This window comes from Kryptolebias marmoratus, linkage group LG11 (genome assembly GCF_001649575.2).
Source record: "Kryptolebias marmoratus isolate JLee-2015 linkage group LG11, ASM164957v2, whole genome shotgun sequence".
Classification (NCBI taxonomy): domain Eukaryota; kingdom Metazoa; phylum Chordata; class Actinopteri; order Cyprinodontiformes; family Rivulidae; genus Kryptolebias; species Kryptolebias marmoratus.
Genome location: NC_051440.1, coordinates 6118260 through 6135664, shown reverse-complemented (window position 1 = coordinate 6135664; position 17405 = coordinate 6118260). Strand labels below are relative to the sequence as shown.

The following is a 17405-nucleotide window of genomic DNA, read 5'->3' as shown; positions in this document are numbered from 1 at the left end:
GTTAGCCGCTAACGTTCCTCCCCGCTGCCGCACAGGTGGGAGCTAATCTCCGAGGGCTTCGTCCGAACCGAGCCGACTGGAGCTGGAGGACGAAGAGACCGCGGAGCTGAGGCTGAGGAGGTGCCTCCTTTTTTTTTCTTACTTCCTGCTCCTCCTCCTTTCCAGCCAGGTTAGCTTCGAGCGTTAGCTACTCAACAACAACAACAAGCCCCGGAGAGAGGCAGCGCTACGGGTGAAGGGAGCTAATGTCCCCGCGGCTCGGGGTCCACTTTAGAGACACCTGATCGCCAGGAGGGGACACAGAGAGACAGAGAGACAGGAAGACAGAAGGGGAGGATGTCCTGGCATCTGTCCTCCGGAGAGAAGGAGGTGAGGCGACCTCTTCTCACCGGAGATCACCTGGATTCAAGCGGGCTGGACTCTGAAGGTCTGTCTGAAAGCTAAATAAACACATTTCACTCACTACATTCACTTTATTAACACCATTAACTTAATATAATTATAAAGTTTACACGTATAGTGATCTTCAAGTATGGATCAGCTCTTCTCCAGGCTTTCTGAGGCTTCTTCACGTGTTTTTATTTTGACTTTTTATTAATTTCCAATCCTTAGATTAGCAGGGTGTGAGGCTCTACCCACATTATTTATTAAAAATACAAATTACAGTACTTGCTGTCATTTTATTCCCTTTCTGTGAGCTTATTATGTTGTTATTTGTTTGTGTTGCTCTTAATGTCGACTTTATCCTTTGTGCTGTGAAGCATTTTGGTCACATTTTGGTTGTTTTGTCTCAATAAATGCTGATTAATTGATTATGTGCACACAGAGCAACGCTGCTCTTTGCTTTAAAGGTACTCATTATGAAGACCAGTCCAAAAAAAAAAACTATTCATAAAGTTAGAAATTAAAATATTGTAAGCATCTACCACTTATGTTTATTTACCTACAGAAACAGATGAAGTGACTGGAAATATTTCAGACAATTTGGATGTGTCGGCACACATTTACATTTGGATTTGATGAGTAAAACATGCAGATAAACTAGCTTTGTTTACATTGATTTCATACCATCATTCCAAAGTTGCATACCAGTGAAAACTGCTGGAGTAAACTCTTCACTCTACACCATTTGATATAGTTAAGGATAACCTACTTTATGTTTGATTTCATAGCTTGTAGTGAGTACCTTTTTAACGAAAATGAACACCGATTCAGACATTTTGGATGTGAGGACTGTTTACGTTGTCGTTCTGCTCCTGTTTCACTGGGTTATGAGCAGCTTAGTGGGCAGGAGATGCCCTTGGCGCTAACAAGTCTGCTGCTTCGTAAAATAAACACGAGAGAACAGCTTCCCCATGGCACTGAGCGTCTCCGAGGAGCCAGAGACTTCCTCTCTTGATCGTCATTGTCAGATAATTGTAATAAGCCATCAGCTGATAAACAAACAAACGACAATTTGCCCTGTAAACGGCGTCAGATTAGTTAGTCCTGATACAAGTTTTCGCAGATGTGTTGTTTTGCCTGTACTTACAAAACAAAAAGGGTATGAAAAATAATGGAAAAGCTCCTAAATGCTTGTGTTTTTTGAACCTGTGTGTTTTGTTGACTCTTAGGTGAAGTTATTTTCGACAGGACGGCACTGAAATACACCGAAGCAACAAAAAACCTGTCGTATGAAGAGGCGGTGGAACAAACAGGTGATCTGAAGCGTTTGGTCGGATGTTATTTGACAGAAGATGTGCTTGCGAGTCTGAGCAGAAACGTTGTTAACCCCGTTAAGGTCGAAAATGTCTCACGTTGAAGCTTGTAGAGTTGTTTATAAAGCCTGATCTTTTATACCCCTCGTGTGTGGTTGTAACGCAGACGGTTTATTGTTCCATCTGACTCTGCAAGTTTTTATGGTGGCTCTTTGTTCTGGTTCTGCGCTCAGGTTTTGGGTGTTTCCACTGGCTGCTGCTGCTGGTGTGCGGCTGGGCCAACGCCAGCGACGCCGTGGAGATCCTGTGCGTGTCCTTCCTGCTGCCGACGGCACGCTGCGACCTGCGGCTGAGCTCCTCGGACATGGGCCTGCTCACCGCCAGCATCTTCCTCGGTCAAAAGGCGCTTTTCTATTTGACATACAATACATCACAGCAAATTAAATGCGAGCTCCTGACTCTTAACACTGACTGAACAAACTGAGCATTTATCTGTAAGGTGGATTATATCCCTGATAATTACCTCCCACCGCCAAAGGTGAAAGGACTGTCTGTCTGTTAACAAAATATCTCATAAACCACTGAATGAATTTCAGTGAAATAGTAAATACTGAATGAGCATCTACAACTGATTAACTTTTATAGTCAACACAGTCCAAGATGGCCACAGAAATGGCTATGACTCGGTCAGCTTTACAGACATTGAGCTAAAGCTTGGCGTTGTAGTAGCTGAGAGTCACTCACAACACGTACTCCAAGTGCTAACAGATCTTGCTGTAACACGTGGGATTAAGCAGAACTTCACTGAAGCGACTGCAGCTCTGCCATTCCTCATCAGAAGATGATTTTAGTTCAAAACTGTGGCATGAAAAGTGGCGGGCGATCCTTTAAGGAATGCTAGGCCTTTAATTCATTGATTTATTGTTTAAATTGTGCAACACGTTAAAAAAACCACAGACTGCTTGTTTGAACCTCTGCTCTTTGACCGCTGTTCTTCATTAACCTTTAGTGCTGCTTACTTTTGAAAAAATGCCTGTAAAAAAACAAAGCTGCACATTTCTCTGGTTTTAATTACCTTTAAGCTTTGTTATTTTAATCCTAACAGATATATATCAGAAGTGGAAGCAAAATGCTTTAATCCGGTTCTTTCAAACAGTAAAAATGTCACAGTGTTGTGTGGAAAAACAGAAATTTGTTGTCTTTTTTTGTTTTTTCTTAAGATCTCGCAAAAAACAATTTAGCGCTGTAATAAAACGTCATCAGTGCGAACATGCTGAGACTTAAAAAGACAATTTAAAAAGTAAATCCAATTACAAAACGGACTGTCTTTGTTGTTGGTGCGTGCAGGAATGATGGTGGGCGGCTACATGTGGGGATATCTGGCTGACCTGAGGGGGCGCCGCAGAGTCCTGGTTGTTTCGTTAACAGTGAACGGGGCGTTCGGAGGTCTGGCCAGCGTGGCTCCTTGGTTCTGGCTCTTCCTGCTGCTGCGGTTCATCAGTGGCATTGGGTCAGCACCTGGTTTCTATTATATGTTACATTTACCGCCTGTTGATGCCGGTGTCCGGGTGTGAGCGGCTCTCACTCAGGTTCCGACCGACACAGAGGAGCCTGGCCTGGCCTCTGACTGTCGAACTTCCTCACATTCAATCCTGCGTCCTCTAACCGGCCCACATTGATCGAAGTCTGGTCAGGGATACCAAGCAGCATTTTTGTTCCAGAGAATAATAGAAAACTAATAAATAACGACGAGCCGTGTTTTCCTCTGTAGGGTCGGAGGGTCGATTCCTGTCATCTTCTCCTACTTCTCGGAGTTCATGCCCCGTGTTAGGAGAGGAGCCATGATCAGCGCTCTGGCCACCTTCTGGATGGGAGGAAACATCCTGGCTGCAGGTGGGAACAAACAGACCAGATCAGAAAGGTCCAGGGTTTAGTTTTCTTCAGTCACAGCATTTTAGACAGTATAGTAAAAGAATAAACAAAACAAATAAATGACAAACAGAAATCACTTTTGTTTTCAAAGTTTGCCTGTAAGTAAATACGCTCAAGGGTTTTCCTGTACATTTCCAGGTCGTGTGAATGGAAAACAAGCAGCACTCAGTCCAGATTTATCAAAAAGAAACTGTTTAGCTCCTCCTCGTTGAGCTCTGACTCTGTTGCTGTGGTTTTTGTCTCCAGGTCTGGCCTGGGTTGTGATCCCCAGAACCTGGGCTCACGTCTCTCTGGGCGCTCTGGACTTCCAGAGCTGGAGGCTGTTCGTGGTGCTGTGCTCCATTCCCAGCATCACCTCAGCCCTCATGTTCAAACTCTTCATGCCCGAGAGCCCAAAGTTCCTCATGGAGGTGCAGAAGCAGGACAGCTCGGCCCTCGTACTCCGTATCTCCTGACGTCTCTTTGACACTCGTTTCCTGTCTGTTCCAGGCCGGTCGGGAAGAAGAGGCCATCCGTGTTTTTAAACGGATGTTTGAGCTGAACATGAGGGGAAATGAAAAGGCTTTTCCGGTACGCAGCAAATTCCTTATCATTTATACATCCTGTTACTGATGTTTGGAAAGCAAATGAAGAAACACGAGGCACATTCAGAGACAGCCCCTGAAATCAGATGAAACTGAAGTGACATCTGTAATGTCTCATTGTGGTTTCTTGCACCTCTGTAAACATTTTACCACTTTACTGTCATCTGCGCCTTTTTCATGAAGGAGTTCAGTTTGCGTACGAGCTCCAAACAGAGAGGGGAACTGGAAGAAATCAGAGATTCAGGTTCACGAAGAGAACGCCTCGTCAGCGTTTTAAAAAAGGTAACGTCCTAAAAAATTCTGCTCCATCCAATATTGACCATAATGCCTCTTTGCTCTAAGTATAAAGTTTTAGCTGGGTTTAAAAACTGATAAATTACCTCAAATGTTCAGTTTTATTCTGGTTTATTTTGAAGGCTGCCGATGCAGCTACAGCCCGAAACGTACATCAGCTTTTTTTTAATAAAGCCTAGTAGTAATTTGGGATTTCAGCATAAAAAGCTGACAGCCAGTGACATCGTCGCTCTGAAAGTTGAACGTACTGTAGCAAAATCGTGAAAAATCATCAAACTTAAACTGCGATTGTGTAAAAACCACCAAAGATATCAAAGTGCCAGTTCAGACGTGAAAAAGTCCAACTCTCTCTGACCCGTTTAGACTTTAAATGACGTTTCTGCTGTGAAGTCTGTCTGAGCTGTGGAGCTCCAAAAAAGGCTGCGTTTTACCACTCGTTTCAACCAAATCCTGCTGTTTCGTATGCGGGAATGTTTTTACAGATTGTCGTGTGCATTATACGATGTACTGCTACTAGAAGCCCTGGCACACTATTCCAAAAACAAAGAATAAATCAGCAGAATAGTAATACGTGGGCTTTAATGCTTTTAGATTGGCACCCCTAAAAATCTAAAAAGAATCTGTAAAATCATATAAAGCAGGGGTGTCAATCTCAGTCACACAAGGGGGCCAAAATGAAAGATTTGGTCTTATCCAAGAAACAATTTTGATAAATATTTGTTGAAAAAAAAAACATAAATTAACCCTGGTTTTCAATGTAATAAGTCAAATCTTTCCTACAGAAATATCAAATAACTTTTCTCGGTTGAATATTATAGAATTTAGAGCAAATATACTTTAATGAACAAGACAAATAGCTCAAACACAAAATTAGCATTCATCTCTTATGCTTTCTTATCAATTTTTCTCCATTAAAACAGCTAAAAACCCATAGACAAAAATCTGACAATACAGCTACTAACATTTCACTTTGAAACAAGAAGAAAATACAGAAAAAGGCAACAAACATTTAAGCAGATTCTATGTTACTCTGATTCACATTAACTCAAGTCAGATATCAGATATCATTCGTTGGCTGCAAGTTCATCAAGAAGAGTTTGATCGGTCCCATTTTATGTTTTCTGTTACTCTTTTCACGTCAAAATTAAAGATAACTGAGAAATTAAAACTTAATTTTATTGGCTTCAAAGTCACTGTCTCAGGAAGACTTCACTAAACACAATGATAAGCAACAGAGACTTAATCTGTCACAGGCTGGAGGGCCAGATAAAATGTTACCAAGGGCCAGATTTGGCCCACGGGCCTTGAGTTTGGCACATGTGATATAAAGGAACAGAGTAAGTCTTGACCCGGATTCTGTTCATAAAATGATCCAGCTGACACCAGAGGACCATTAATCAGTGAGTCACTCACTCTGTGGTTTCCCTTGCAGGGCCTGGACCCCATTAAGCTCATATTCAGAGGTCCGTTCAAAGCCAGAAGTGTCGCTCTGCTCGTCATCTTCTACTGCATCTCCTTTGGGTGAGAAACATCGCCCACGTGTCCGTCCTGACGCTTCACTCCACCTTCCTGCTCTGAGACTTGGAGCTCTTTGCGCTTTATCACTCAGCCATGGTCAGTTTTTCACTCTGCCGATGTGATAAGTGTTCAGCAGAAGATAACTCCAGGAAGTGTTTTATCTTCACTGACCAGATGTGTCACTTCACAAGAAAAAACTGCCTTAAAAAGTCACTTAGCATTCCTCGAAGGAATTCATGTCACCCACCGTGTTTTAGGTTTTACACTAAAATGATCTTATGTTGAGAAACAACGGGGTTCTGCTCAGATCTTGAAGATCACATTGACCGCAGTGTCGTCCTGGCACGCTGTAAGATCTCACGCTCAGGGTATTTGTTGAGAAGGACTCTCAGCTTCTACCACATCATATTTTAGCCCAATATCTGTAAAATTGACCAAATTATGGCAAATTTTGTGTTTGCTAATGTCATGTAGCTGTGGCAGCCATTTTGAATCAGGTTGACTTCAAAAGTTAATCACTTGTAGTATTGTTTTTTTTAACTTAAAAATTAAACAAAAGAGTAATTGACAGCTGGAGAGGATTTATTTTACAAACAATAACTATAGTCTGGCAATCTGGACCTCATAATCCTTCTGTTTCTTTAGTTAAAGCAGGACACAAAATTGTGTAACAACTGTAGACGTTCTGGCTCCAAGTAGGTTTTCGTTTTTTTCCTGGGTCACTGTGACAAAACCACAGATAATCAGGAAGCCACCCAGTCGCTGCTGTCTGGGTTTCATTAAAACCCAGAGGTTCATAAGATATTTTGCTAACAGACAACAGACAAACGCCTTCACCCTTAGGCGGTGGGCGATAACAGTCAGTGTCTCCGGTTTGACTGTTTCTGAATAAAGAGGTGTGTGTGGCAGGTACTACGGCCTGTGGATGTGGTTCCCTGAGCTGTTCACCAGAGTCGAAGGCGGCGGCTCCCCCTGCGCCAACGTGTCCCTCCCGTCGCCCCTCCACAACCAGAGCTGCTACCCGGTAAAGACCGCAGGTGCGTTCCCCGATAAGAAACGCTTCTTTGTCCTCCAGAGCGCCAAGCAAACACTCGTACAGGGAGGACAGGAGGTGACGAATCTTAGCGTGAGACGAGTTTTACAACACGTTCCTAAAAGAACTGAAGCAGATGCAGAAAACTGTGGAAAAGAGGACGCACGTTCGTGTAATTCTTTTACAATTTGACAAGTGCCTGACGATCACAAACGTCATTTATTATTTATTAAATCAGGACAGTAAACGCGAGACATTTATCTCAAGAAAGAGAAGATGTCGGGACCAGATTTAGCTTCAGTCCTCATGACGTTAGCTGAAAAACAAACAAGCCGATAATTGTAAAATGAAATCATAAATATAAAGTTAAAACAACAAAATACCAGCTCGTTGCATCTTATTTTATATAGATTTTATTTCATCCCAGATGAATTGCACAGGTCATAAGTCATGCTGAAGCTGGGAAAAATTCTTATTCATCATGATTTATTTTATTTATTTCATTTTAAGAGGGTTTTATTTACAGTATTTAGGTGTTGATACTGTTGTTATTTCTGATCATTATGGAGATTAGACTGTTTTTCAAGTTCTTTTACTTTATTTTTTTCAGGAAGTCACATTATTTGCACTCTTTTTTTATAATAGATCAAATAATTAGAAGTCCGAATATGTTAAAAAGTCAATAATTTTATTTGTTTTTCCATAAACCTGAATAAGATTTAAGTAAATACAGACCCTTTCCAAAAAAGGAGAAAATCATGAAAAAGTTGTTTAATTTCCATAATTCCATTTAAAAAGTTAAACTTTCATAGGTTATCGATTCAGGGACCGAAGTTTAAACAATTTCAGGTATTTGTTTGTTTATTTTTACATAATTTGGGCTTCCAGCTCGTAAAACCCACAAAAACAGGATTTCAAAAAATTAGAATACTGTAGAGAAATCAGCCCAGATTTTACAGGGCATCAATGTTGTAAACCGAGTGTGACACACTAATCATCTACTAAACTCAAAGCACCTGCACAGGTTTCCACCAGCTGTCATTAAAATGTCTCAGTTTGGTTCAATATAGGGAAGACTGCAGACCTAACATCTGGCCAGAAGACCATCCTTGATACCCTCCATAGGATGGGTACGCCACAAAAGTTCATAGCTAAGGAGGCTGGCTGTTCACAGAGTGCTGTGTCCAAGCATGTCAATGGAAAGTCTAGAGCAGGGGTGTCCAATCCTAGTCCTCGAGGGCCACCATCCTGCATGGTTTACTTGTTTATCTGCTCCAACACACCTGATTTGAATCAATGAGTGATTAATAAGTGGCTGCAGAACATGGAGAGGTAATTTAACCACTGAATCAGGTGTGTTGGAGCAGGGAAACAAGGCAAACATGCAGGATGGTGGCCCTCGAGGACCAGGATTGGACACCCCTGGTCTAGACTTGAGAGGAAGGGCAAAATTTGGCAAGAGAAAATTGACATATCACTTTTAAAGTACCATATTTTGATTTTAATTTCTTTCTTTTTTTCCTGCAAAAACTGAGAAGTAGTTTGGACTGATTTCTCCACAGTATTCTAATTTTTTGAATTCCTGTTTTCGTGAGTTTTATGAGCTAGAAACCCAAATTATGTAAAAATAAACAAATACTCAAAATCATTTAAACTGTGGGGCCTGAATCTATAACCTATGAAAGTTTAACTTTTTGAATGGAATTATGGAAATTAAACAAGTTTTCCATGATATTCTAATTTTTTGAAAGGGGTCTGTATTTGGTTATTCGTGTTCCTGCAGCGTTGCTAGGATCGGTCTGTAATAGCCCTTCCTCTGCCTGTCCTCTCTGAGCTGGTTGTTTGTCTTCCTCACCTGACAGTCTACATGGAGGGCTTCATCGTTGCCGCGTCCAACCTCCCGGGCAACATCTTCACCATCCTCATCATGGACAGCGCCGGAGGAAAAGTGCTGCTGTGTGAGTCTTGTTCTTCCTTGCAGGTTCGCCTGCGTGGCCACAGCTAGAAGCAGAGTGTGACGGTCATTCAGCCTTTTCTCTGATTTATGAACCTGTCGGGTTACGTACCTCGCATTATGAGCGGCGGTTTCATCAGAATAATCCCCTCCGTTTGTCGTGTCGTGCAGCCGGCAGCTTGTTGGTGTCCAGCCTGAGCGTCTTCCTCATCTACGTGGTTCAGACCAAAGCGCAGAGTCTGGTTCTCTCCTGCATCTTCAGCGGCGTTTCTGTCATCGCCTGGAACGCCCTGGACGTGCTGGGAACAGAGCTGTACCCGACCCAGCTCCGGTAAACCCATCTCTACACTAAAATCCAAAGTTCGGATGTTTTAGTGCAGGGAATCTGTGGAGCCTTGAGCTCCCCCGAGGCCACAGTCGCTCACTGCTCTCCTCCTCTCAGGTCCTCGGCTCTGGGTTTCTTCACCGGAGTGGGCCGGGTGGCAGCCATCATGGGGAACGTGGTGTTCGGGAAGCTGGTGGACACGAACTGCACCGTTCCCATCCTGCTGGTGTCGGCGCTGCTGCTCGCAGGAGGACTGGTGGCCCTGCTGCTCCCACAGACCAGACAGACGGAGCTCACGTGATCGCTCACGGTTACCTGATCACCCACCGACTCTTAAACAGGCTGAAAGACTGTTTACCTTTTAATGATTCCAATATTTATGAAGCCTTTTAGCCACATCTGTGCCTTTTAGACTTTAATTATTCCAAATAATGTTTCCTAAAACAGACTCTTTGCCTGCTAGCTTTAATAAAGAGCAGAAACAGAAGTGCAGACGAGTTACATGTTAAACTCAAGGGATCAAATCTTTGCAGCTGTTTTTAGATATTTATTGGTGTTTAAACTTGATAAAAATCATAATCAGATCAGTGATAATGAAGATAATTCAGGGAATTAATGTTTTTGTTGCAAAAAAGATGCTGAGAAATGTTTTGATTGTTTACAGACTTTATATGATTTATCTAGTAGTTTTAAAAGAGGCTGATTTATTCTAAAAGCATCTGTGTGTTCTTGTGACTTCCAGCCTAAAGGGTCTTGAGTGTTTTTAACTCATCGACATCAGCTGCTGGTCCTAAAGTGTCGTTAAAAACATCCTTTTCGTGTTTTAGACGACGCAGCACAAATGTGAGCGACTTCAGTTCAGACAACCTGAAGGGTTTCTGTTCCAATCAGGTTTTACATCTTTATTTCTTAAAATAATCTCTGCTGCGTGTTCTGGTGTTCCCTGCTCGCTCACACAGCTCAGGTTCTCTCAAACACCGGTGCATATGAAGGTATTTCACTCCAGCTCGGAAGTTAAAGTGGGGGGGGGGGTCTTTTTTAATGAAAAACAGGCTGTGGTTAAAAGTCAGTAATGTGTTTTGTTTTTTTTTACATTTTAAATTGAATAGTCAAGTCATCCCTAAAAGCACAGACTGATGTGAAGGATGACGAGTGGAGTTCATTTGTACAAAACACGAAAATAATTATACAAAGTTGTTGCCTTACAGGAAGTAAAACCTATTCAAGTGTTGGTTTAACACTTATTTATCAGTAAAATTAATATGCATTAAAGTATTATCCTTTTGTTTTAATGTAACACTGAACTGTCACCCTTTGACCTAAAAGTTATTCTTTTAAACAATAGATTTAGGCAGCAGAGACGACTGCAAATCAGTTCTCCCCATGATTACAGACTAAATAATGAGCTCAGTGTTTTCTTTCCTGCGCAGATACCGTATTTTCCGCACTATCATTTCAATTCAAAAATACTTTATTACTGATACTTTATTAATCCCAAAGGGAATTTAAATTAGGGCGCTCTGGATTATAAGACGCTGTTAAATGAATGGTCCATTATCAAACCTTTGTCATATATAAAGCGCACCGGACTATAAGGCACATAAAGTGAAACAAAACAGCCCCGTCTTTGCGGAGAATACTGCACCGACGTAAGCGTCAAGTTTAAACCCCTACATCGTTCGCTCAGGTCCGCTCTACACAACTGTAACTGAGCCTTAATGCTGCAAGTCATGCGGCTTTGTAGTTTACCAAAGTCGTACTAAAACATCACGACTTCTTACACATATATGGTGCTCCGGATTATAAGGAACACTGTCGTTTTCTGAGGAAATTGAAGGGTTTAAAGTGCGCCTTATTGTCCCAAGAATACGGTAAATTAATTTTCCGTGCAGAGGTCAGGGTGGACGTTAGATGAACAGTTTCACCCAGATGTTTCCCAGATGTTGCCACTTTGACTGAACACCACCGAGGGGCTGATTTTTCCATTCATCCAAAGACACACGAGGTTTAATTTAGACTTTTATTTTGTACAATAAATAAATAACACCTCAGGGTTACATTCACCACCGCACACAGGGTTCGTTAAACCATGCTTCAGTTTTCTGGGAGCCGCCGCAGAGAAACAAAACGTGACGAGCGTTCACGGCTGCAGATTGTTTTTTTTGTTTTTTTACATCGAACGTACGATTTCCACACTTCTTGTCCTCGTAGCAGCTGGAGGTTGACTGGAAGCTTCTGGTTAATTAGCGGAGTAAAGCAACAGGTTGGGGGGGAAAAAAAAGGCAAAATAAAGTCATTACTGTTCAAGTTTCCCTGTAACGTGGCTGACCGCTTTCAAAATAAAACCACAAATCAGAGGAAAAAGGTTTCACAACATTGAAGTGTAGTGAAAAAATGTTTAAAGCTACACTTCATTTGAAAACATCTAATATTAATCTTAGCACAAATTCAGAAATAACATCAGAGTTTGTAAAATAAAATTAAAAATTCATATTTAGGACAATTTAACTTACAAACTCTGAATATATTCATATTTTCAGGAGTAAAGACAACAAAATTATAATCGTAAATTGATATTTTAGTTGCGTCTGATAAATATTTTTATTCAAGTTACCAAAAGTCAGATGAGAAGGATGGAAACACGTGAGCTGTCGGCTAAATCCACCTGAATCAGAAACCCGTTAGTCAGTTAAATAATAAATTAATTAATAATAAATCAACACCCAGGGTGAAAAAGGGCTAAAAGCGAGCTAAAAATAACAAATCCCTTTTTGTTGGCCAGCGTCTAAAGCTCACCCTCCAACATGCTACATGTTTTCTGTTCAATTTATTAAAATATATCTATATTTTGGACAGAGCGAGTTTAATTTCTCCGGCTAAGCTGAGTAAGTCAGTGGTTTTCCCTCAAAAACAAGAACATTTACCAGAAACTCAACTTCCTTTTGTTGAGTTAAATAAAAACAATAAGAGACAGATTGTTCAGTAAATCTCGGATTTGATGTTCTGGGAAAAAATGAAAGTAAAAACAGGTTTAGTTTCTTTTCTAAGTAACATTAGACAAAAACAAGAAGTTGTCCTTAAACTGATAGTTATTGTGTTTTTTAAGCAACATATTGATATTAAACATCCTCAGTTTTTTTACCAAATCCTCCCTTTCTGTGAATATTTTCTTGCATCTTTACAGAAATGTTAAAAATACAGATTAAAACAAAAGAAGTCTTGTTTTATAATCTGTAGAAAATTATAATTATTAATTGTGGAAAAGTGGAACCATTCAGTTTTCAGTAGAAACTGAGTACCTGATGATAATGATGTTCATTTCGTATTTCTATAATTGTTTGTTTTTAAATCACCAGCCTTTTATAATCTCACACCCTTTTCAGTAAATGACTGCAGTTTAATGGATTGATGTGCAAATTTCAAAAATGTACCATTAAATAAAAAACAGAAAAGAAATAGTGTTTCTGAGGCTGTTCAGTTGTCATGCAGATGGTTTAGTTGTTTAATGCTCCTGTCAGAAAGAGACATTTATTGTTACAGATTTAGTTATGAGGATTAAAACCCTAAAATCCAACTCTCAGATTTATTTATGCTTAAGACGAGGGTTCAGGTGAGTCCGCACCTTGTCTGGGTTTGAGGTAAATCTGCATCAAGACGTGCCAAGAACAGAGAAGGTGCTTCAGACCGAACAGTTCCTGTAAAGACTCTGACTCTTCGTTTCGCTGTGGAGCCATTTTCAAACACTCGGCCGACGGTCCGAAGGGTCGCGTCGCTTAAACGCCAAAGGTTTAAAGATCGCACACGACGTTTTAACACTTTGTTATAGATATTGAGCTCAGTATCTGTAAAAATGGCTGAGCTGAGGTCGATTAGTGTAGCCGTTGTGGAACCAATGATTACTTTCTGAGAGTTTCATGAAAATCTGCTGGTGGTTCATGATATTTTGCTAACAGACAGTCAACTACATTATCACCCACCATCTATACATCCTCTTTACCTGCTTCTCCTTTCCGGATCGTGGGAAGCTGGTGCCTGTCTCCAGCAGTCACTGTGCGAGAGGTGGGGGACACCCTGGACAGGTCTCCAGTCCATCACAGAGACACCCAACCACTCACACCTAGGGACAATTTTAGAGTTACCAATTAACCTGACGTGCAGGTTTTTAGGCCTGTGGGAGGAAACTGGAGTAAACCCAGGTGAGCACAGGGAGAACATGTAAACTCCACCTAAAGAGGCCTCATGTTGGGAAGTGATCCTACAACCTTCTTTCTGGAAGGCGACAGCTCTAACCACCCACCACTGTGCCGGCCACCCACCAGCGACAATTAGATAACTTCTACTTTATTTCGAGGGATTGAGGAGCATTCAACTTGCTCTGCCAGTGAATCCGTCTACGTATGGACCGATCCCAACCCCGCGTGTCCCTCGAGTTTCCCCCACTGAGCCAAGAGACCACCTCCACTGAAGCTGGAGCTCAATAAGAGCCCAAAAACTCACTTATAAGGACCGAAAACACCCACAGCACCGGCAGTGTGAAGAACTAAATGGATTAGTGGTTATAAAAGACCATAAACTGGTTCTCCGAGGTCTGAAAGCACCTTAAGTCTGATCTGTGACGCCAAAGACGCAGACATTACTTTGAATTTAACCTCGGTTCACAACAACCGAACCACCGCATCCACTGACGAAGACCGCTAAAACTGTGATTTAAAACCAATGCCCAAAATGCCCATTCAACCCCAAATGGTAATTTCTCTCACTGATTCGTTCCATTTGGAGATACAGAAAATAAAAACTCGGTCAGCTTCTGAAGGAGGATGTGCTACAGATTAGGTGTTTCTGGGTAAGGAAGTAGAAAGTTAGACGCCTGACGGTCGTCGGGTTATGGTGTGGTGCTCAGGTTTTTTTTAAAACGTTCGGGGCTTTTTCAACACTCTGGATGTTCTCTTGCCGGAGAGCAGAGATGTGAGCGTGATGATCTGTGGACAACACGAGGGAGGTGGCGTCACGTAGGCTTTTGCCGTTTCACGTTACTGCGTCAGAGCCAGGAGGATGTCTTTGACCAGCATGGTGCCGATCACCATCTTCTCACAGTTGACCGTCAGCTGAGCGGCGCCTTCCTCCCGCGTCGCCACGGTGACCAGCACCAGGCTGCTGCTGGTCACCGTCCTGCCGGCGAACCTGTGGACAGGATGATCAGGAGGACGAACAGGAGGGCTGAGGTCAAAGCAGCAAAGATCAGAAGTGAAGTAGAAGCCACAGAATAAGAGGAACACGCCGTCAGTTCGGATCCAATATTAGAGAAATGAACACAATAAAAGAAGGTTAAACATTTAATCTAAGCTGATGAGTCTTTACTCTGATTACTCCGATTGAAAAAACTGCACTTTGTTTGGCTCAAAATTCAAGTTTAACTAAACAAATATGGAGACATGCAGGAAATAAAGTTTAAAAGTGATTCCAGTCTGTGAGCTGCTACAGTGGACACATTACAGCTCTGAGCAGAAGGGACAAATAATTTATTGGTAATTAGTGGCGTCACAGAGTGGACATTTAGAAGAGTTAATAAATTATTCATTTGGTTAAACACTTTCTTAGCTTAAGGAAACCAACACAGTCTAACTAACTGAACCAAAGCGGCCCAAAACTCGACGCTCCAAGATTTTTACGGTTTATTGTTGGCTGGATTTTTTTTTTTTCCTTCCCAGTCATCTAGAACCACGGTTCTCAAACTGTGGTACAAATACATCGCTCTAGAGCAGGAGTGACAAAATTCAAAACCTGGTCCCAGCCACGAGCCAATCTCGATCAATATTTATAGGAAAAATACGTAAATAAACCTTAAAAATTATTCGTACAGAAATAACAATGACCTTTTCTTAGCGACAAATGACGTAGAATTTAGAGCAAACACGCTTTGATGAAGAAAGAAAAACAGATCCAACTGAAAGAAAACATCATTAGCAGTCATTTCTCTCTATAATCAGTTTTTAAATGAGTTTTCTTGGTAATAGATTTGATCAAAATCCATTAGAACAGCTAAAAAAAAATCCAATCATACAGCTGCTTACATTTAACTGTAAAACAAGAAGAAAATACAGAAAAAGACGACATAAATTAAAGCAGACTCGCTGTTACTCTGACGCACATTAACTCAAGTCAGACACCCGACATCTTTTCTTGGCTGCAAGTTTATCGAGGAGAGTTTGATTGATCCAGTTTGATGCTCTGTGTTGCTTTTTCCACATCAAAATAAAGATTAATGAGAAATTAAAACTTCAAAGTAGCTGTCAATTTTTTTAAGCAAAAGGAGAATCTATGGGGGCTCGGACTGCCACAAGCTGGAGGGCCAGATCTAATAAAACTTAAATGTTGTCTTCAGGGCCAGATAAAATGTTGACAAGGGCCGGATCAGGCCCGCAGGCCTCGAGTTTAACACGTGTGCTCTGGTGGTTCTCAGGTGAAAACTTGGCATCGACTATTTTACAAGTTAAATCAACTAATTAGCCGTGATAAGATGAGTTGAAGCTATAAGGAGGAGATAAGCAGAAAAACGAGCGGTTCAACCCAAAATGCAAACTTTGGACTAAACGGAAACGCCTGGAAATAGACGTTCTGTGAGGAACCCAGGGGAACCTGGAGTGGACGACGGGGAACCAGAGAAGCCTAAAGGTGAGGAAATTTGATTAAAGTTACCTCAGGTTTTATTTACATTTAGCTGAGTGGCAAAAGAAGAGCCAAGCCTGCAGAGGACGAGGTGCTGTTGGGTCAAATGTTAGATATTTTTAAATATCTTTCATAAAGGTGGTGCCCAGAGCTCTTAATATTTACTGAGGTGCTGCTCGTTACGAAAGGTTTGAGAACCACTGATGTAAAGGTTCAAAGATTTATGGCATCTAGAGGTGAATTTATACACTGCAACCAAATAATCTCTACAACCTCGTATTTCACAGCTTAAAAAGGCGCCTTGAAAAAAAACAAAAACCTCTCCAGAGCCACGTGTTTGTTTACACTGCACTGCATCATTTATAGTATTTTTGGTCAATGAATATAATATTTGTAACCGAGTGAATGTATGTGAAACGTTACCAGCCGTTTTCTTTAAAAGCAGCTCAAACCTGACATTTAAGAGAAGCTTGAGGACGTTACTGCCGCGCCCTCCTCTCACCTGCACTCCTTGTCCGACCCACAGGGGACCCTGCTGAGGTTGGCGGCGGCGGTCACTCTCTGGACAATGGCGTGTTCGTTCCGACACCGGGCGTCCAGGGTTAGTTTCTCCGTGATCTCGTTCATCCCCATCAGCTGACCTGGAGGAGAACAGGCCCAGTGTGGGTCAGTCAGTCCTGGCTTTAAAAGAGCAGAGCCGCTCATGTGCAGGCTTCAACACACCTACTGAATGTGTAAACAAAAACACCGTCTTACACATAGGTTGGATATTCACTATGTGTGCTGGCACAGTGATTTTTGTACATTTCCACAAACATTTCTCACAGCGTTGGACACATTCTGCAATATTTAACATAATCAGAGGAAGAAAATGCTACATAAACTGGAGTACATTGATGCCTCTCGTTGAACACAGTGTAGGAGTGAATTAAGATGCTAATTTATACATGACTGATCCAATTCCAAAGTAAAAAAAAGCAACTTTGGACCAAAACCCAAAACCTTTTCCAGCACTATGACTCTGTGGTGTAACAGGACACTGTCCAGTACGTGACGAGAGGATCTGATGTCCTGATGTCCAGGTGAAACGTCTGGTGCAACAATTAGGTTTGAATTAGTTTTTGTCCTTAAACAGAGCTGAGAGAAATCAGCCAGCTGAGTATGGTTTGACAGAGCAAACAATCAGAAGACATCCGTTTCTGGATTATCCAAACGGCTGGTTTAGGTAGTGACGTTTTATAAAATAATCCAGCAACTCTACACCAGCTGACTCCAAATTCAGTGGCAGCAAAATGATGAATGGGATGGGAAAGCAGGAAAGTGACCAGTTTTACCTGATAAATATTCTATTCAAAGCTACAGGAAGCCTGGTTACACATACAGATATTTATCATGTGGACTG

At 41.6% G+C, this 17405-nt stretch overlaps 2 protein-coding genes across 12 annotated transcripts in view; one reads left to right on the top strand and one right to left on the bottom strand.

Moving 5' to 3' along the window:
* The first annotated feature begins 296 nt into the window (after positions 1-296).
* Positions 297-12793, top strand: sv2 (synaptic vesicle glycoprotein 2). Its single transcript, XM_017437013.3, has 13 exons — positions 297-427; positions 1614-1697; positions 1931-2092; positions 3045-3207; positions 3469-3590; positions 3876-4039; positions 4119-4199; positions 4397-4495; positions 5940-6028; positions 6935-7062; positions 8921-9016; positions 9184-9343; positions 9455-12793. The coding sequence occupies exons 1-13, from the start codon at positions 337-339 to the stop codon at positions 9636-9638; spliced, it is 1623 nt and encodes a 540-aa protein (XP_017292502.1). The 5' UTR covers positions 297-336; the 3' UTR covers positions 9639-12793.
* A 650-nt stretch (positions 12794-13443) lies between these two features.
* Positions 13444-17405, bottom strand: part of LOC108248321 (adaptor related protein complex 3 subunit beta 2) — a 51591-nt gene continuing 47629 nt past the window's right edge. For 5 of the 11 annotated variants that reach the window (XM_017437035.3, XM_017437031.3, XM_017437034.3 and 2 more), the window contains 2 exons: positions 16506-16644; positions 13444-14518 (listed from right to left, as the gene is read on the bottom strand). In XM_017437035.3, coding sequence (XP_017292524.1) covers positions 14368-14518; positions 16506-16644 — 290 coding nt within the window. In that variant the 3' untranslated portion in view covers positions 13444-14367. Of the gene's footprint in view, positions 14555-16505; positions 16645-17405 lie in introns of all 11 variants that reach the window. The other 6 variants (XM_017437030.3, XM_017437032.3, XM_017437033.3 and 3 more) reach the window with 2 other exon arrangements.

Bases quoted from the DNA above. Each gene is read 5' to 3' on its own strand.
- sv2 (XM_017437013.3), top strand. From the start codon at position 337: ATGTCCTGGCATCTGTCCTCCGGAGAGAAGGAGGTGAGGCGACCTCTT. The intron at 1,698-1,930 runs GTGATCTGAAGC...TTCTGCGCTCAG, and splicing joins AGAGGCGGTGGAACAAACAG to GTTTTGGGTGTTTCCACTGG. The intron at 6,029-6,934 runs GTGAGAAACATC...TGTGTGTGGCAG, and splicing joins TTCTACTGCATCTCCTTTGG to GTACTACGGCCTGTGGATGT.